The sequence below is a fragment of the Ovis aries genome, chromosome 15, assembly GCF_016772045.2.
Source record: "Ovis aries strain OAR_USU_Benz2616 breed Rambouillet chromosome 15, ARS-UI_Ramb_v3.0, whole genome shotgun sequence".
Taxonomy (NCBI): Eukaryota; Metazoa; Chordata; class Mammalia; order Artiodactyla; family Bovidae; genus Ovis; species Ovis aries.
This window is the reverse complement of record NC_056068.1, coordinates 72,830,249-72,851,251: the sequence shown is the minus strand read 5'-3', so window position 1 is coordinate 72,851,251 and position 21,003 is coordinate 72,830,249. Positions and strand designations below refer to the sequence as shown.

Below are 21,003 nucleotides of genomic sequence, written 5' to 3'. Positions count from 1 at the left end.
CATCCATGGAATTCTCCAGGCCGGAATACTGGAGTGGGTAGCCTTTCCCTTTTCCAGGGGATCTTCCCAGCTCAGGGATCGAACCAAGGTCTCCCTCATTGCGGGTGGATTCTTTACCAGCTGAGCCACAAGGGAAGCCCAAGAATACTGGAGTGGGTAGCCTATCCCTTCTCCAGGGGATCTTCCCTACCTAGGAATAGAACCGGGGTCTCCTGCATTGTAGAAGGATTCTTTACCCATTGAGCTATCAGGGAAACTCTTACTTTCTCATTATTCTTGGCCTGAATTTACTTCCCAAGGCCTTTTATTTATTTATTTTTTTGTATTTTTTAAAAGGACTATATAGGCCCTTCTTATACAAATAATAAAAGAAACAAGATCAAATGGCTTCTAAGTTATTTTAGACATAAATCTGAGAAGAAATAATCCCCAAAGGTCATTCACTCCATCTGCCAGCCTCTAGGCGAGATGCCACTTCAACCATCAAATGGAAGTCTGGACCCTCCACTTAATGAGTCACTGAAAATGAGTTGTTTTTTGGCTTCTGTTTTTTTGAACTGAAGTCTTTATTAGTAATATACACTTTCCTAAGTGGTGACTCAATTAACAAGTTGCACATAGAAATCAAACTCAAATTTTCTGCAGAAAGTTCGAAATATTTGGTCAATGTATTAATTATATCATTCTTGTAGTTTCTGCCTGTGTCTCTCACACAGACAGAAAAGGCTTTTCTTTTTAAATTTTAAGAGTAAGAATGTCTATCAGGACTTAGAACTCAATTATTCTAAGATAAAAACAGGTGAATTAGCAATTACTTATCTAGTAATTTCATTTTATCTATATTTGTGAGAAATTCCTTTGATTAAAAGGGGTTAAAAACCACCTCTGTTACTTAGACTTTTAATACAGTATTAATTTATGATGTTTAAAATATCTTTATCTTTTTAGAGTGTTAAAAATGTTCTGAAATTAGACTATGGTGATGATACACTCTGTAAATATACTAGAAACCACCAAATTGTACACTTTAAATGAGTGGATTTTAGGACATGTGAAATGTATCTATCTCAATAAATCTATATATAAAGAGAGTTAAATATATTTATAATTTATTGGAATATGTTTCCTTTGAGTTAAAAGCAGATCCCAATCAAGTAGAAGCTATCTCCTGCAATACAATCTGCTTTCTGAGAATAAGCCCAAATCTTTGCACCCTGTCCTGAGCCCCAAGCATCCATCTAAGTTTAGGTGGTGTTTTAACATTTTCTCATATAACCAGGAACTGCTATATCCTCACTCATCACAGCAAGTGAAGAAAACCCATTCTGAAGCAGTTGTAGAAGATGATGTTTTCCACTGTAGCTGATCACTGCTGGTTTAATCAGTGGGATTCTGGGCTAGATAATACTCAATTTGGCTAAAAAGGCGGCATGTGCCCTTGAACAAAAATCTTACATTCTGTTTCTTTCCTTTCTCACAAGTGAAATATAATTTAAAAGTCTTCCAAAAGTTAAAGTTCAAAAGTTATTAAAAACATTTTTAGGGACTTGCCCGTGGTCCAGTGGCTAAGACTCTGAACTCTTAACGCAGAGAGCCTGGGGTTCAATTCCTGCCCAGGGAACTAGATCCTACATGCTGCCATGAAGACTGAAATCCTGTGTGCTGCAACTAAGACCCAATGCAACCAAATAAATACATAAATATTAAAAAAAAATTTTTTTTAAAGGAAATCTTGACCTCATCAAAATGGATTCCTAAAATGCCACTCACCAAAGCAATGATTTCAATACAGGAAAGTTCATTGCAAGATAATAAAAACCTTGTTCTTGCTTGCAAAATTAACACAGACCAATAGTCAAATATGGTCTGCCACAATTATGCAAGCATGTGCTTTGAACTGTTTACTCCTTGAGGCAAGTGAGATTTTTGTTTCTCAAATATTCTACCTTAATTTAAAAATTTCCAGGGGGTAGAGTTAGTTTGACTTAAGTGAAAAGTCGGAATTGAAAGATACTTTATTCAAAACACAATATTTGCACTCTAAAATGCATCAATAAGTATAAAGAGAGAATGCACTAGATTTAAGTAAACATGAAACAGACAGCATTTATCACTGGACCAAAATGACAGCAGAGGAAAAAAACCACCCATTCCACAAAAACACTGTGCTGCAAAGCAGCGCAGTGCACGTTATTTGTTTGTCTTGCAAAAACCCTCCCACACACAAGGCTCTCTTTCTTTCCAAGGATAATGATATTCAACTTAGTTTTGTCTGGATCACAAATAACACCTTTGCAGAGTTGTCTTACTCTCTGTACTGTATACAGTATCTATTCTTTACACAGAGATGGGGATGAACATTTGGGACCGTGAGACACAAAGGACCAGCCTCTAAAATCAACTACTCTATCTAATGCTAATCCCCTATCTACGCAGAATTAGTGACGTCAAACTAGTTTCCATGGCACAGCCAGACTCACGACAGCTCTGTTATATCAAGCAGAAGAACAAAATGGGCTGCGCTTAATTGCACACAGAAACAAACATAAAACCAAACCCTGGCTAATCTCTCATTTTCCAGGGACTTGGGGAACAATTCTAAGATTGGAAGGTACATTAAGAATATTTGCTGAAGTTCCATAATGAAGACTCCCGATGCTCATATTTCTGAGCATTTCCAGTCTGTTATGACAAACATCCAAATAAACAAGTCCAGTAACATTTTCTGTGATACAACCTTCTTAATTCATCATGCTGCTTACTTGCTAACAGCCACACGATGGTGTCTCAGTGGCATAAGTTATTGAGGATCTACTAGAATTAAAATACTGCAAAGACAAAGCAGAAACCACCACTGCTGATAAGGAAGCACTTTTTCATCTAAAAATATTCTCTTCAATGACTAGCCCTCCCACAAGCCAGACATTAAACACATATAACCCTATGAAATTCAGTTCCTTGCATTTTTTGCCTTCTATCGTTATGCTTTCTAGAATTTTCTAAGTTCAGTGAAATTCCCAATTAGAAGACTCTTCTTAATGATCACTTGGATGAAAGAGTTACCAAGCCTCTTTTCTTCTACACATGCCCCACTATTCTATCAGATAGCTGTAGTATCCTTGTACACAGCTCTTAAACAGTATTGTCATGGAGGAAGTGGCAGGTCTCCCATGAAATAAGTCTCTGATTTCCATCTTCCTGGGGATTCTCATCATTGCTCCACGCTGCAGGTGAGAAGGAGGCTTAAATATTGCTGTGAAGCACTGGAACACAGGGTTGGGCCTGTGGACAGCTTACAGGATGCAGAGAGTGATGGCAGAAAAAGGAGGGTTGTGCAAAAAAGACTACATCCCAGTTCTTCATATTTTCACTTATCAGGGAGCACTTAAGTCTGCTCTTGGAGGGTCATAACTTTTTTTTTTTTAAGCTGAAACATAACACTGAATTTTGGTACAGACAGTTCTCTAACAGGTTCTCAAAAAGACTGAGAAACATATCAAAGCAGAGTTCTATGTCAGAAAAGAATTCTGGATCACAGGGGTCAGGTATATAATTAGAACCAGCAATCCAAATACATTATACAAATATTGCTTTGTTGAAGAAAGTTTGCAAACATTTCCCACATGAAAGAGAACTGCCTGCCCGAAAACACCATAACATGTCATAATTTCACCTTAAGTAATACAGTATGAAAGGGGCTATTTTTAGCTTTTCCATGGTTGTTATGGCAACCACCTCCTGGCTCCAGCTGTACACAATGTTTATGATTCCAGGGAAGTGGAAAGAGCAAGTTTCCTCCATAACATAATTTTGTACTTTCTACATCTATGGTAATAATAATACCTTAGTTTGATTATAGAGACTTGTTTAGTGATAGTCAGTTGGCCCTAGGCTATAGTTCTAGAGCGTGTGGGAAGCCACACACATCAGAAGCAGAATCAGTGAAAGAAAAAAAAAAAAAAAAAACCACCACAACGAAGAACTCTGCTTTTCCTCAATGGAGATACGAAACCTACGGCAACCAACCATAGGAAATAGATCATTTGGGGGTGGCTCACACGGGCAGGCTATGATCAAATCACTTATAAGCAAGAAGGCTTTGAGCTGATCCGTGAACTTTGAGTCTTTCTTCCTGCTTGGGCACACAGCTGACAGCGCTTCTGGTCTCCCCTGCAGTTAGCTATAGCCTGTGACTGAGTTCTAGACCATGGAACGAGCGTAGAAGACAGGGACACCACTTGCAGGCGTGACCCATAAGACGCTCTGTAAAATCATCCTTCCTCTCTCTTCCCTCATTTGCTGGCTGGGTGCAAGTATTTCTGCAGAGAACTGCAAGGCCTATGGAAAGAGTACCGTGCTGTGCTTAGTCGCTCAGTTGTGTCCAACTCTATGAGACCCCATGGACTATAGCCCGCCAGGCTCCTCTGTCCATGGGATTCGCTGGGCAAGAACACTGGAGAGGACTGCCATGCCCTCCTCCAGGGGATCTTCCCCACCCAGGGATCAAACATTGGTCTCTCACATTGCAGGCAGATTCTTTACCTTCTGAGCCACCAGGGAAAACCAAGGGAAGAGTAGGGCCCCCTCAACTCCAGATGGAAGGAGCCTGAGATCCCTGGATTGACTGTGTAGAGCAGAGTCCTGATCACTGAGCCACACTGGACTGTGATGTGAGGGGAGGATCAACCTTTAGAATTTTAAGTCATTGAGATTCTGGGGTGGTCTGTTGTAGCAGTTAGCCTGCCTTGACTAATACAACAAGTAACTCCTTAAATTCAAACAGACAGACCTGTTCCTTCTCCTATCCCAAAAGTACCAATTCATAAATCCCCCTTACATTTCTGACTAGTCCTTCAGCCCGTGACAGCTTTCTAGGAAATCAACTTGATTTCCTAAAAACAAGGATCTAATTCATCTTCCATAGGATAAACTTCACTCAGTGAAGTGGATGGATCCTTTCCTTTTCGTTCTTTATCTAAGGCTTCAGCTACAACTGTGAAGGTGGCTCCTAGGTCTACAGAGACCATGTGAGCACTTTGTATCATGTATTAACTAATTATGTAGCCTCATGGCACTCAAGTTCTTTGGATCTCACTTTTTATGTCAAATGAGAGGGGATTGGTTTCAATTAAAGTATGAAATTCCATGATTCTTCAAGTCTGATTAGTCATAACCAGTATCTCTTTGGATATGGTTTTTAACAACAAACTTAAAAATTCCTATGTGGGATGTAAGTATTTCTTTTTTTAATGAGTAGAATACTACCCTGAATTTATACTGTGTCACTTGTAGATATCCAAACTGGAATTAAGCTGATCCCAAATTTCATCTGTCTTGAGTTCTACTCTGTCTGCCCTAATTCTCTATAATCTTTCAGGTTTCCGGTCTTGTTTGACCGTCTTCACTTTCATATCATCACCATCAGGGGCATGCTCAACCATCAGTAAGTAGTTAAGAGGTTTTAAAGGGAAATTTTACTAAAATAAAGCAACTGAGACATTAAAAATCACACATAAAATGCAATTATAAACAAAGAGCCTTACTGAAAAAGTAGCTACCAACCAAAATGGATTCCGAACTTCAGTTTCTTCATCTGTACAATGGTGGGAGGCTATCAAGTTATATAAGCAAACACTTATCGGGTTGTCAGCCCAACACCTGGCAAAGAATACGTAATCGATAAACATAAGCTGTAAATCCTTGCCTGAGCTGGTCGTGGAGACTCCTTCACGGAAGTAGGGTCCCTGGCTCTTTGCAAAGCTGTGATTCCTGTGGATCTCTCCCAAACTCAAAGCCATTTTGCACAGCAAGGATGACTGTGAAACCCTAAATTTAGCAAATGACCAAGCAAGCCCATCCCTTTGCAACAGGTTTGCTTTGAAAGCTTAGCCAACACTCAGACTTCTCCACGGGAGGAAAAGAATTTAATTCCCGTCTTATACTTCCTGCTATTCCTAACGTAAGGACTTAGCAACACATTTCTCAAGAGAAATGAAGACATTTAGCAAATCCTAGTGGAACCCAATACAAATACAGCTGAAGCTAGAGGACATAAGCTTTTTTCTCCAAGGGCAGGGGTAGGGGAGGCTGACCCCTTAAGATCACTTTATAATATGCCTAAGTTCCTCATACATCCTTTCTCCCATAACAGAAAAACCAGAGGATGGGGGGTCTCGCTTCACAAAACTCCACTGAGCTGGGCTCTGACAGCATACCTCTTTAAGAAGGCATTCCCGGGAATATCCCAGGAACTCTACCCACCCCCTCAGAAGAGCAGGCAATTGAGTTAGTGATGGTGACTCAGGCAGGCTTTTTAATCCTGATGTAAAGGAACCACCACCACCCTGGTGAGGGAAATAAAAAGGGAATCGAGGGGAAAAGGCCTCCACCACCGGATGACTCATGCCCTACCGTGTGACTCGCCTGGCACATTACTCTGTCACCAAGACATGGAGGAGAGGTTCATTAGTCACTTTAATGAAATTTTCAAAGAAAGGATTCTCCCTATAAATAATCATGAGCTTGAGTATTTGTGTGTGAGCTTATGACTCACCTTTCTACCATGCCAGGCAGGACCAGCCGTGTCATCTGTGAAAGAGAAAAACAAAACATCCATGGTGACTGAGGATGCAGGCCACCGAGAGTGAAGAGAACTTGCCCACACAAATGAGGGGGAATCGCCGAGCTGCTCGCCACTTCTGCAGACAGCAGTTTATTTTATAGACTTCATATATTGGGTTGGCCAAAATTTCAACTGGGTTTTGCCATACCTTCTTATGGAAAAACCTGAATTTTTTTTTTTTTGATAGATAAGAGATGGATTTATTTACAGAGAAACACACTCCACAGATAGAGTATGGGCCACGCAGAAGGCAAGAGCGACCCTGGGGGAAACACACTCCACACAAGTACGGGCCATCACAGCAGGCGACAGCAGCCCCGACTGAACGTTTGCAAGAGTGCGTAAAAAGGAACCCGTGGCAATTACTGGAGATAACACTGGAAACACTTTCAGTGAACCTGGCTAAAATTAGTCTTGCCTGAAATGTAATACTGGCATGGAGACCTTCAAATAAGTAAGGACTTCTGGTGAAATCCATGTCTCCCAAAATACATTCTCAGTACACGACATACATTATAAGAAATATCCTGCCTACCAAACTTACTTAAGCTTTCTAATCTTAACAGATCAAATAACTTTTTTCCTATCAAAAAACCTTTACGAGAATGCCATAAAGTGACATGTAGGCAAATATGAAGTCTATCTTCACATGTATTTCTTCTCCTGCTCAAGCTAATTGTGAGTAAAATGCATCCTTAAAGAAAGTTGATATTATCTGTCATCTTAAGTAACCAACAATGAAAAAAGGGGCACCAGCATTTTTATTTTTTATTGGCCAAGCCAAGCAATATGCAGGATCTTAGTTCCCTGACCAGGGCTTGAACCTTGGCCCTCTGCCGTGGAAGCAGAGAGTCCTAATCACTGGACTATCAAGGAATTCCATGGACACCTCACGTTTAAAGGACTTCATGACTGTTGCCTAAATATATATACTAGGACGAGAGAAACTATTAATACTTCTAAACTCTGTTTTAAGATATTATTAACTCAGAAAAGTTAAGACATCCACTGGTTTAGTCAAGGCCACATCACAGTTAAGCACCTAAGTTGGAACATGAACTCTGGATTCCTGCATACCATCAGTTCGGGAAGAAACAAATGCTATTTTGTTACAGAGAAGTCTGTATGCATGCCAGGCACAGGAATCTCAAACTTTCTATCTTGAATAACATTATGTCTTAATTAAAATAGCATTCTGACAAAGAGAGCATTCTTTTCCTAGAAACACTTCAAAGAAAGAAAACGCATCCAGACTTCACCAACATAGAACCTGCTCTGCAGAACTCTCAATTCAGAGGTCAGTTTTGAAGCTGCCACATACACTTTTCCAGGAAGGATGTGAATTTGAACCGACACCGTGTCATAATAGGAGAACACACTGCCAACTTCTAAACAGGCAAAGTGGTGTCTTCAAAGCCTAGGGGGATGGTTTCACCAGAAGTATCTGATATGGCCAAATCTTCCAGGTAAAAAAAAGGAGACACTGTAAAAAGAGTTTGGCCAGAAGCATCTCCAATCTTCCTCCTTCTGTAATGCTGTAATCTCATATCGTTCAGTTCAGCCGCTCAGTCGTGTCCGACTCTTTGCCACCCCATGGACTGCAGCACATCAGGCTTCCCTGTCCATCACCAACTCCTGGAGCTTGCTCAAACTCATGTCCATCGAGTCAGTGATGCCATCCAACCATTTCATCTTCTGTCATCCTCTTCTCCTCCTGCCTTCAATCTTCCCCAGCATCAGGGTCTTTTCCAATGAGTCAGTTCTTCGCCTCAGGTGGCCAAAGCATTAGAGTTTCAGCTTCAGCATCAGTCCTTCCAATGAATATTCAGGACTGACTTCCTTTAGGGTAGACTGGTTGGATCTCTGTGCGGTCCAAGGGACTGCAATCTCATGAAAGGTGGTATATATAATGATCCTAGCACAGACAGCTAGCCCAGAGTAGGTCCTAAAAGGAAATTGTGCCCCTTGTTGCCAGTGTGTACTCTTCTTTCAGGACACAGCACCACTAAGTATCCAAGCCCCCCTTAAGCTTACTGTGCTTGACAGTTGAGAAGTTTCTGGACAGTTCCAGCAATATTGTCAAGTACCTCAACTGGGAGCTTCTTAGGGTAAAAGAACTGTTCTAAAATTAGAGTTTCGTGATGACTGTAAGACTGTAAATTCACTAAAAACCATTCAACTATACACGTAAAATGAATGAATCGTAAAGTGTATAAATTATCCCTCAATAAAGCTGTTTTTTAAAGCAAATCTTAATAACCATATGGATAAGAGTTAAAGAAGTGGAATCACAAAATACATTTGGTGTTACTTTGTCAAACACAAGAAATAAAAGAGCTCTCAAAACGCTCTATGCATATCAGCTCATGGCCTGGAGCAAAACGAAGTAATAAAATAGAAATTCTTCCACTCAGTAGAGGGCATGTTAGTTTCTTGGATTGAGGCTGGGTGATGGGAACTCATGATGGAGTAAGAAAACAGGTATTTATATAAATAAATCCTTACCAGACAGTGTTATGAGACAGTAGGGTTAAGGACAGAGGGCATCACCACTTAGGAGAGGGACTAGTTATGTCTGGGGAAACAGGCAGAGCTTCACAGATTAAGGTTCAGTTACATTCTGAAAGAATAAGTAAGAGTTCACTAGGTAGGAAAAAATCTAATCAAGGGCATAGAATGTAAAACTTACAATGTATGCTATAGAATTTGTGCACTAAAAAAGCTTTTTGTTGAATGGGTCAAGAATAGAAAGAAGTAAAAATAATGTGTATGCCATTATATACGCCCTGCAATCTGCCTATCATACCACGTCACAGACAGCTTCCCATGCTAGTACAGACAGACATCGGGCATGCTAACGGCTGCAGGGGATTCTTCTTCGTAGGGAGAGGCTATATGCATTTTTAGCAGTATCTGAACACATACTTTATCTAATACGTTTCATCAGGGGACCATAATGCTTAGGCTCATGTATTATAAGGAGGTCTCCAGCATTTTGTGAGGAGAAGTTGTTAAACAGTTCCCCCAATGTCCTGAGATCCCCAGAAACAAGATGAGGAAGAAGAAGACTGATAATAAAAAATGTTCTCACCCAGGGGTCCGGGTGTGTACATGCACATGTGCATTTGGGGTGAGGAGTGAAACTTGTTACGTGTGAAGCAGCCAAGTGGAGTGGACAGGGGGAGCCACTGACCACCTACCTTTCCTGCACAAAAGGAGAGGAGGAGGGATGGGATTCGCAGGCAGTGATCAATCTGGAGAACTACCAGGAAAGTCTATAAGTTCTGCTGATGCAGTCCTTTAGTCTGACCAGGGATCTCAGTACCACTTGACTAGTTAATAACTGGTTGTGCAGAGTTTTAAAGTTAAATTCAGAGTTTTTTTTTTTCTTTCCCCAAGACATAAATGTACACACTTAAATACAGTCCAATAAGAAACAGCACTTTAAGCTGGGCTATTAAGGAAATAAAAATGTACACTTCGGGAGCTATTTTTTTCCTTATACTGTGTGCATGTCATCTATGAAATGTCTCCTTTCTGCATGGTAAAAATTACCTAGGAAATGATCAGAGACAAAATAAAACCTTGTAAGATATTATCTTATTTACAAAATTATATCAACAGCATGCTAAACATTAAGTCAGTCCTGATGGTTGTTAATGTGCGGATAGCTTAAAAATATATTCACTTTTTCTCCCAGTTTCACTTGAAATATAATCTACATAACTTTTTTACATCATGAAAGTGAAGGAGGAGAGGGAAAAAAGTGGCTTAAAACTCAACATTCAAAAAAAGAAGATCATGGCCTCCGGTCCCACTACTTAATGACAAATAGATGGGGAAACAGTGGAAACAGTGTCAGACTTTATTTTCTTGAGCTCCAAAATCACTGCAGATGGTGACTGTAGCCATGAAATTAAAAGACACTTGCTCCTTGGAAGAAAAGCTATGACAAACCCAGACAGCATATTAAAAAGCAGAGACATTACTTTGCCAACAAAAGTCCGTCTAGTCAAAGCTATGGTTTTTCCAGTAGTCATGTATGGATGTGAGAGTTGGACCATAAAGAAAGCTGAGCACCAAAGAATTGATGCTTTTAAACTGTGGTGCTGGAGAAGACTCTTGCAAGTCCCTTGGACAGCATGGAGATCAAACCAGTCAATCCTAAAGGAAATCAGTCCTGAATACTCACTGGATGGACTGATGCTAAAGCTGAAACTCCAATACTTTGGCCACCTGATGTGAAGAACTGACTCCTTGAAAAAGACCCTGATGCTGGGAAAGACTGAAGGTGGGAGGACAAGGGGACGACAGAGGATGAGATGGTTGGATAGCATTACCGACACGATGGACATGAATTTGAGCAAGCTCCGAGAAGCCTGGTGTGCTGCAGTCTCGCAGAGTCGGACAAAACTGAGCGACTGAACTGAACTTAAGGTACACATCATAAGGATATATGTATATATATTTTAAGATGATTACCACAATAAAGTTTAGTTAACATAAAAAATACAGAATGCTTTCCCATCTGTGTGTCATCCTTGCACAGTTCAGTTCAGCTCAGTCGCTCAGTCGTACCCGACTCTTTGCGACCCCATGAATCGGAGCACGCCTTGCACAGGGGCCATGCGAATCTTCCCTGTATCATTTCAATTCAAGTATCTCTGCTGCTGAAATAAGTCTTTCTGTCCTTGTTATTCAGTCACTAAGTTGTGTCTGGTACTGTGGACTGCAGCCCATCAGGCTCCTGTCTCCCTAGGATTTACCAGGCAAGAATACTGGAATGGGAAGCTACTTCCTTCTCCATAGTCTTTATCCAAGTGAATTAAAACTCAAGAAGTTTTAATAACACAAGGGAAGAAGCAGTGTTTTCAATGCCTGGCTATTAAAGGGCCAGAAATACTTGTTGCAATCCTCATTTGAACAAATGATTCATCATCAAAGATGGAAATTCATGCATGAAAAGGTTAAATTCTTTTGTATTGGTCATTGGCTTCTCCTCTTAAATTCTGTTTCTAAATTATTTCTCCTTGCATAAAATACAGTATCTTCTTGGATCTGTCATACATAACAACACTGAAAAGCCTAGGAAGAGTTAACCTGAAATCCACAGGCTTTTATAAGGCTGATTAATGCCTTCGTCTATACTTAAATTATCTTTCTTTCTACTCAGAATATACGTCATAATAAATTCAATTTCAAGCATTCTTTGTTGGGGTATGTGCATACACATAATTCTTAATATTCTCTGTGTAAGCAGAGAGGCTTCACTACGTTAACATCAAATTAAATTCTCTTTAACGTCACGTCTTACATAGGATATTTAAATTAAGCTATTAGTAGTCTCATTTTACTTTATATGCATCAATTGGTATCTTGATGGCTGGTTATTTATACCGTATACCAAGTGTTTCTGTGAAATCTCACTATCTGAACTCCATCTCACAGTTTACAAGCTGTTTCTGGAGTTAACTCAATATGCTAATTTTAGGCCATCTGCAGGTGATAATTGCTGTACCAGGAAAAATTTTGTTCCTCTTAAGATACTGCTAAAATAAGGTTACCATAACTTGTAAGTTCAGTGGTTAAAAATATCAAAAATAGTAGTAAAAATGACTTCTATACTTGTTTTCTTCTACGTTATTTCCAAAAGTATACAGCAGACAATATCAAATTAATTCTTTCCTCAAAAGTAAATAAAAGTCCTATAATAGCACCTCTGTGACAATGGCAGCTTCAGATTCTTGCAGAAAAAAACAAATGTTTCCTATTTATAGAGACATATTTTTTAGGGACAGTTGCATCAATCTTTACCACAAAAAAGTCCTAGAAGCCTAACTCAAAGGGAGAAAGGCCGATACATGCTATTTCGCACCAAGATATTATATCACTCTGCATGCAAGCCTGACATAGTCTTCACCAATGATAGCTCAATTGAGAATTCCTCTTGGGGACACCACATATTCTATTTCAAGAGTTATATATTTACTGCCACAGCTATGTATGTTCTGGCTGGGAAAGAAGTAAGAGGCTGATGTAGCTCATACAAAAATCAAAGTCAGTATTATTAGATCATTCAGTTGAGATAAGCTGACTCAAAAATGCACTGGCTGACCTAGAAAGTCCTTTAAAATGTTTTATTAAAATGTATCCATTTTAGTATTCTGAAATATTTCTTCTATTTTTGGCAACTGCTTGCATTGTTTTTGCAATCAGAAGAGCCCCCACAACTAATGTTATTTCTAAAAGAAATCAACAAGAATAAAATTTTTTCTTTTTCACTTCTCTGGCATCAGTAATCAAGAATTTGTAGAAAGAATCTTATTTTATACTCAAAAGCCAATCCAAGTTTCCTACTTTTTAGTTTGGTATGAAAACCGATGCCTACACAAGTGAATCATGCATATTATTTTACAAGCAAATTATTTTTATATCATGTAACCTCTTGTGTTTCATCATTTTTGGGGGAGAGAACAGTATAAAGAAAACATTATTGCATAATGCTCAAAGAGATAACTAAAAACCCAATGCTCAAAGAGATAACTAAAAACCCAAATGAAAAGATTAAAATTCAAGATACTTTAGTTAAAATAAGAAAATGATATTGACACCTGTATCACCATTATATATAAATAGGAGGTCCAGGAATCCAGGCTTCTTGTACAAATAGTTAGGACACCACAAATAGCCACTTTGTCCCTGCTGCCCTGCCCCCTACCCTAGAGAAACCTGCATGGAGTAAACAGGATCTGAATTCAAGCAACTGAAAAATGAACCCACACAAATGAAAAGGAAATAGATACAAATGCCTTAAGCAAATTTTTAGTGGGAATCATTAACAACTTTTTAAAACCACAGTATAATAGTGCAAAGAATTACATAAAATAACAACGATGTCACACAATGCCTGTTTTGGAGAAATTCGGTGGTAACTCCACTGGAAGTCATGCTAGAATGACACAGCACACATTTCCTTTGATGAAATGTATAATTTGAGCTCTGGCACCAAGAATACAACTTAATTATAAATTCTTAGAATCTCATATGTATGGCTAACAGAATGCTTACCACGCAGGGGGTAAGAAGCTTAATGAGATTGGGTTTTTAGACGGCTTTGAGATCTGAGTATTATTTGCCTCTCCTCTACCAATGTTTAGGTCTTTGTGAAAGTCATCAGCCCTTCTTGTCAAAGTTATCAACCTTCTTTTGCCATTTCCCCCGTCCCATATTACTGAACTTTAAATTCAACCCCATACTATAAAAAACAATACTTTTTCTTGGATAATAAATTCTGGTTTAATTTTTTTTTAATGACTTAACAAAAGAAAAAGAAAAGAACTTTCCATAACAGAGAACTGGATGCCAACTAATAATGAAGAATCTAAAGCCATAATTTTTAAACTCTAAACAACAATGAAAATAAAAAGAACATATATATCATCACACACTGTTTTTCCAAGTTTGTTGTTCAGTCATTAAGTTGCGTCTGACTCTTTGTGACCCCTGGGACTGCAGGTCACCAGGCTTCCCTGTCCTTCACTATCTCCCCGAATTTGCTCAAACTCATGTCCACTGAGTTGGTGATACTATTCAACCAATACACTGAGAGTTTCTATTACTGATCTTTTCTCCAAATAAGCTGACTTCTCCAAAAGTGACAGATTTGGAGGAGAAAAGAAGCCCTAAGTTTCTCACAGAGATTTTAACACGTTCACTCATTTATAATGCATTTCTTCTTTAAACAAGCTTTACTTGGAGCTACAAAGAACCTTGGAATCTCCAATTACTCCCTCATTTTGTAAAGATGAAAACTGTGGAAAGAGTGGTGGTCCTGTATTTTAGCAAACCCATTATTTTGTATTTGTGCCTGAAGCAGCCCATTACTCTGAGACTCTTAGGGCTAAATATGCTCCCCAATTTGGAAACTGTTAAGAGCTTAATGATAACTGCTTTCAAATGGATTTAAAGGCTCTAGATATTAACCTGGAATGTGTTTCTTCTGAAACCCTGGGCAGGGGCAGTGGTGAGAAGCATACTCTCCTTCCTACAATTGATTAATTTCCTGTTGTGTTAACTTGAATTCTTGGGGCAGAGTCAGAGGATAACTTCTTAGCATAATCCCTAAATTAAATACCACTAGACTGCTAAACAGACTTCCCTGGTGGCTCAGATGGTAAAGCGTCTGCCTACAATGTGGGAGAGCTGGGTTCGATCCCTGGGTCAGTAAGATCCCCTGGAGAAGGAAATGGCAACCCACGCCAGTACTCTTACCTGGAAAATCCCATGGATGGAGGAGTGTGGCGGGCTACAGTCCATGGGGTCGCAAAGAATCAGACACAACTGAGCGACTTCACTTCACTTCAGACTGCTGAACAGATTCTCCTGATGGATTTCCAAATTAATAGAGGGCTCCCCCTACTGGTACTATGTGACATACCAGAGGCAAACACATGTTTTATAAAAAAGTAAACAATATTTTTCTTGTATGTTTTCATCTGTCCATCCATCCAAACATTTATTACTATTATCTACTCCATGGGCAGGACATAGCATTATGGCTAAAGTGATATACAGTGAATACATAGTTGTATAATGAGAAAAAAAAAACTGGCTTTTCAAAAGCAGGCAAAGGATCTCATATTCCAAGTGATTTGATTTCAGACAATCATAGGGATGGATTTAAGTCAAAGACATTCCAATTCTTCAAGTCCTCCAAGCATACAATGATTCAGTATGAGTAGGCTAAACACTTGGAATTACTGAACAGGGGGGAACCATGAACTCAAATACCTAAAAGGGCCAAGTAGGTGAAAGAACAGTGAGGTGGGTCAGACAATAGGGGCGAGTGGGGACTGCGGTGATCTGGAGAGTGCAGGCCCGACTACTGAGCACACTCCGCTGTCATTCAGCTCTGATCACTCGCTGCCAAGCAGCAGTTCAGGTCTGTGTCACCCTCCTTTCAAAATTTTCCCAAGAGAAGCTAGAAAGCTGGGAAATGTCCTAATTTTGAACACACTGCTGGAGCCAACCAAAATATATTAGTAGCCCACGTCCAGCGCACAGACTATGGATTTGTAACCTCTGACCCAGAATCAGAAGGAACTCACCTTCCACCCACTCCCCTTCTGGCAGATCCAAAGCTTAGGAAGTTCTCACAGCTCACTTCAGGGTAAATATCAGCAACCGATCTAAGGCCAACCTTTCAGAGGTTGTGTGATGTAAGTAAGTGTGATCCTTATTTCTAAAGGACTAGAATTTTCTTTTTTTTAATTTATTCACTGATTTATTCAAAAAGCATTTGCTGTACACCTGCCATATGTGAGAGCTAGGGCTGGGAAATGGCAGAGAAAGAAAAGGACGTGGTCCCAGACCTCACAACCTCTAGAGACACTCAACGAAGAACGAAATGCTAAGGGAAAGGGAACCACACAGCGTGCAATGAAATAGCACAGCTGAGAGACTTCATCGAGCCTGGGAGGCTCCCTGCCCCTTCCCCACCGCTAAGTATGTAACGTCTTAGCTGAGAACTGAAGAGTGAGGAGAATTAGTAAAGCGGGAGACGAGAGTCTTCTATGCAGAGGGCCCAGCCTGAGGGGATGCTGGATTGAGACTAGTTCAAGAGACTGAGCGCAGCACTTGGAGGAGAGAGACCTGAGTTGAAAGGGAGATGTGGGGAGGAGCCAAATCAACATAGGCCCTTCCCAGCAGGTCACATGAAAGGTTCTGGAGTTGAGGGAAAGAAGTCACGGAGGGGTTTAACAGTGGTGTGATACGACCCAGAGTACCATAATAACACTTTGGCTGGAGCACGGAGACTGGACTGGAGAAAGATAAGCTGGCTGGTTAGGCTACGTAAGTGGTTCTCACTGAGAAATGTAAGGAGCTTGGAATCTGGAACGAATAACTGGGTGAGCTGATTTGCAGAACAGGTAGGAGTCTGAGCTAACTGGCCTTGAGAGAAAGAGAGTGAGAGTGTGTGAGTGTGTGTGTGTGTGTGTGTGAGCTAACTGGCCTTGAGAGAGACAGAGAGAGAGACAGAGAGAGAGAGAGAGTGTGTGTGTGTGAGCTGATTTGCAGAACAGAAGGTTGAGCTAACTGGCCTTGATATTGTGTGTGTGTGTGATGTCTGGAAGAAATCATTGGGTGAGCTGATTTACAAAACAGGTTGAGCTAACTGGCCTTGATTGTGTGTGTGTGTGTGTGTGTGTGTGTGTGTGTGTGTGTGTGTGTGATGTCTGGAAGAAATCATTGGGTGAGCTGATTTACAAAACAGGAGGTTAAGCTAACTGGTCTTGATTGTGTGTGTGATGTCTGGAAGAAATCATTGGGTGAGCTGATTTACAAAACAGGTTGAGCTAACTGGCCTTGATATTGTGTGTGTGTGTGTGCGTGTGTGTGTGTGTGTGATGTCTGGAAGAAATCATTGGGTGAGCTGATTTACAAAACAGGAGGTTGAGCTAACTGGTCTTGATTGTGTGCGTGTGTGTGTATGTGATGTCATGCTTCCCTTCTCCATGCTAAACATCTCTACTTCTTTCAGCTACTTCACTTTGGCTGATTATCTAATGAAGGAAGAATTAAATTTTGATCCCCTGCTTAAGACTCTTCCTCCCCATTCCCAAATAAAACAAGACTGAGTGGTACTTCACTGTTACTTCACTGAAACTGGAAATTGTTAATAAATTTTACCTTGGATCCCCACCCACATATTTCTCTGCTCTGAGAAAGGTAACAAAGAAAGTAGGACAGCCCCTGTATTTGTCAGAATGATAGTCTGGAAATTTCCTAAGGGGTCTCAGTATAGGTAGGGCCACTCCCTATTGTCCAGCATATTCACCAAGCCCAGTAGCAGCTTCAGGGCCCAGCACCTTCACAAGGGATGGCTTTCGCATTCTTAGATAAGCTATGGAAAAGGCTTGGGCTGTGTTCATTTGAAAAGGAGTGAAGAGTCTATGGTGTCCTTGAGGTTCTTATACTATCATTAAAGGAATCAAAGAACCATCAGGCCTTGAGAAGGCAGGCAATTTTCAGTTTGGCAGATGTTACAACAAGTGATCTCAAATCAGTGACAAACAGCATGGAGAAGATCCATTTCGGAACTAGTCTTTGGATTTGGTGCTGAGTATGCTACCGACTGAAAGTGGACTTGGATCGATATATACCTGCCTCTGGAGTTGTGGCGTGTTCCCCCTTTTCTATGATTTCTCTAATAATAACCAATAGCAATACCACAATTTCACCTGCAAACTCTTTCAGTATTCCGAGATGGAAACTTCTTCCAGGCATACTGAAGTGAAAGTCGCTCAGTCGTGTCCAACTCTTTGAGACCCCATGGACTGCAGGCTGCCCAGCTCCTCTATCTAAAGGATTCTCCAGGCAAGAATAATGGAGCGGGTAGCCGTCCCCCTTCTCCAGGGGACCTTGCCAACCAAGGGATCGAAACTAGGTCTCCTGCATTGCAGGCGGATTCTTGACCGTCTGAGCCACCAGGGAAGCCTGTCCAGGCATAAAACCCGAACTACTGTAGAAGTGTGTGGCTTAATATCTGGAGATTTAATTATCTCTAAACTCTTACCATTTCTGGTCTGAAGGTCATTGATCTTGAGGAGAAATGAGCCTTAACCTTAGATTTTAGTCACAGAACATCTGAAATCACAAGAAAACCCTGGCCAGGAGGACCTTTCTTCCAGTTGAAGGCTGATCTACTGGCCATATCAGTCACCTTCATGCAGAATTTTCACACCATTGCTCTCCTGACCTTTGCACTTACCTGCTCTGCAGGGAATAAGAACAAGACTGAATTTAACCCTGAAGGTACTAACAGCAAAACTACAAAGCAGGCAACAAGGCTTCTAAACACCTCTTAGATTGCCTCAACTAACCTGGTAAAGGGAAAGCCCAGTTAAGCAAGTCACAGAGAGAAAAAAAAGGAATAATTCTAAATTATTGAATAAGATGAAAAGTGAAACGATCAGATGGGACTGGAGGGGTCTAGAGTCACCGCTATTTTTGTTAACATTTCTTCCTCCATATTCTGTGGACCACTCATCGCCACTTCATCCGGTGATGACGTGTAAATCCTTTGGCCAGGATATTGCAGTTTTATTATTCCTCTGTTGGAATGGGGGACTTCGATGATTTTTTATCATCATGTGACTTATTGATACAGGGACAGGAACGCACGGACCAGGCACTAATCCTGGAATGTCAAGCCAGGTCATTCAATGGTCTGGTACAGCACAAGACTTCCAACCAGATGCTGGGCCCTGCCCGCAAATATCTCCAAATTAGGGACACAAACCCAAGGTCACAGGGCAAGCTCATCTCTCCAACCTTTCCGGGCATGCTTCTCAGCCAGTCAGCTTCTAGCATGTGGTTTGCTGAGGAGATAAAACTTGAACCAACCCTGATGGACAGAAGATGTCATTCTCTTTCGTATATAAGCCTTTTTCAACACACTTATTAAGGTATTAGGCCATAGACATCCATGCCCTGGGTCCCCTGATGTCCAACCACCAGAAAACCTTATAAGATTCTAGACCAATTTTCCTCTCCTTCTAAGTTAACCTGGAGCTCTAAACAGCCGCTGCTACCGAAAACGTAATCCTGGATCCGCAACATAACCCAGTCAACTGAAGGACAACAGAAACAATTCATCAAAATGCACTACAGGGCAAATCACAGCAGCACGAAAGAATACTAAACCTGGGAGCTTCAGACACACGACTCCATCAAGGTGAATGCCCCTTCTCAGTATAAACAAGATCAAAACACATGCCTTTAAATACACACTGCCATGCCACTCTGCCACTGGAGCTGTCTTTCTAAAATGTACACCAGATCACACCTTATTTCTACTTTAAGGCTCTCTGCCCTCTTGAGCACAGCACTCAAGGACCTAAACAATCATGTCCTAACTTACTCTCCTGGCCTCTGGTAAGCCACTGCACACCACTCACCTCCCGCTGTCTGAGTCAAACTATTGCCCTGCTTGAACAGTCAGTCAAACGTGCTACAAACAAGCCGGATCCTGCCTACAGTACAATGAAAACTGATTGGCTGTCTGTAGATGGTACTAATTCCATGATAAATAAATCAAGCATTTTGAACTGTTTTTCCACTAAAAGCTCCCATCACAAATGGACAGGAAAATACATATTTACATGAAAGATAAATTAAAATATTCTTCATTCTTTGGCTGAATGAAGAAGCATTTCTGAATAGCAAACTCCCTTAGTGCTTTGCAAATGGGATTTGACTTGCAAAAAGAGGTTAACAGACAAAATTTTAAAGCATATATCCATCTCTTCTGCTGGTGATACTTCTCATCAGTATGGCTCACAATATGATAGGGGATGATGTTTAGTAAGTTTGGCGTTTGTCTCCACTGACTCCTTTCATGGGAAAAAGCATCTATGCCCATGGAAAAAAAGAAGGTGGAAGAAGAACAACAGAGAGGTGGGATGAGCATTTTATCATCTGTCAAGATACCAGGACTGATGTCTTGCTATTATTTCATCATTATGGTAAAGAAAACTGAGGATCCTCTCTAGTGCGGTGGACTGGTGGTGCTTCATCCACGCTTCCCGCCCCTGCACTACTCATCTGTAAGCAGGGCCATGAGGTGGGCACCACCAGTACACGCTCACCGGTGCTCAGATGCTGCTCAGAGGATGAGGTGTGTGACCACAGAGCAGAGCAAGCTGACCGGTTCGCAGAGATCAAGGTCAGGACCTTGGCCTTTTTATCACTACTATTCTGTAGACTGCCAGTCCAAAGTGTATGCTTTGGGAGACAGAGGCCACCAGGGTTTCTCTTTTTCTGTACAATTTTTCTTTCTTTTACATTGGAGTATAATTGTTTTACAATGCTGTGTTAGTTTCTGCAGTGCAATGGAGTGAATCAGCTACATGTATATATATATATATATCCCCTCTCTTGTTGGACCTCCCTCCTTTCCCCCAGCCCTGTCATCCCACCCATCTAGGTCATCGCAGAGCGTCACAGGTAGGTCATCGTATAGCTCGCTGCGCTATACGGCAACTTCCCGCTACCTGTTTTACAGCTGGTAGTGTGTTTATGTCAAACCGAGTCTCCCAGTTCGGCCCACCCTCCCCATCCCCCACCATGTCTACACGTCCGTGCTCTTCAACTGTCTCGATCCCTGCTCGGGAACTAGGTTCATCTGTACCATTTTTCTAGATGCCACACACACGTGGTTAATATATGATGCTTGTTTTTCTCTTTCTGACTTACTTCAGTCTGTATGGAGATTGCAGGAGAAGATACTAATTAATGGATATGGAGCAACAACTTTACACTGTTTCTCTGACAGAGGAATTAAAGTGACCGGGAGACTAATGTGGAGCTAGCGCTAACAA

The 21,003-nt window shown here is 40.8% G+C and overlaps 1 protein-coding gene across 1 annotated transcript in view; it reads right to left on the bottom strand.

Moving 5' to 3' along the window:
- Positions 1 to 21,003, bottom strand: part of HSD17B12 (hydroxysteroid 17-beta dehydrogenase 12) — a 169,039-nt gene that overhangs the window by 19,654 nt on the left and 128,382 nt on the right. Inside the window, exon 7 of the mRNA XM_004016421.6 lies at positions 6,554 to 6,588. Within this exon, the coding sequence (XP_004016470.1) occupies positions 6,554 to 6,588 (35 nt within the window). The remainder of the gene's footprint in view (positions 1 to 6,553; positions 6,589 to 21,003) is intronic.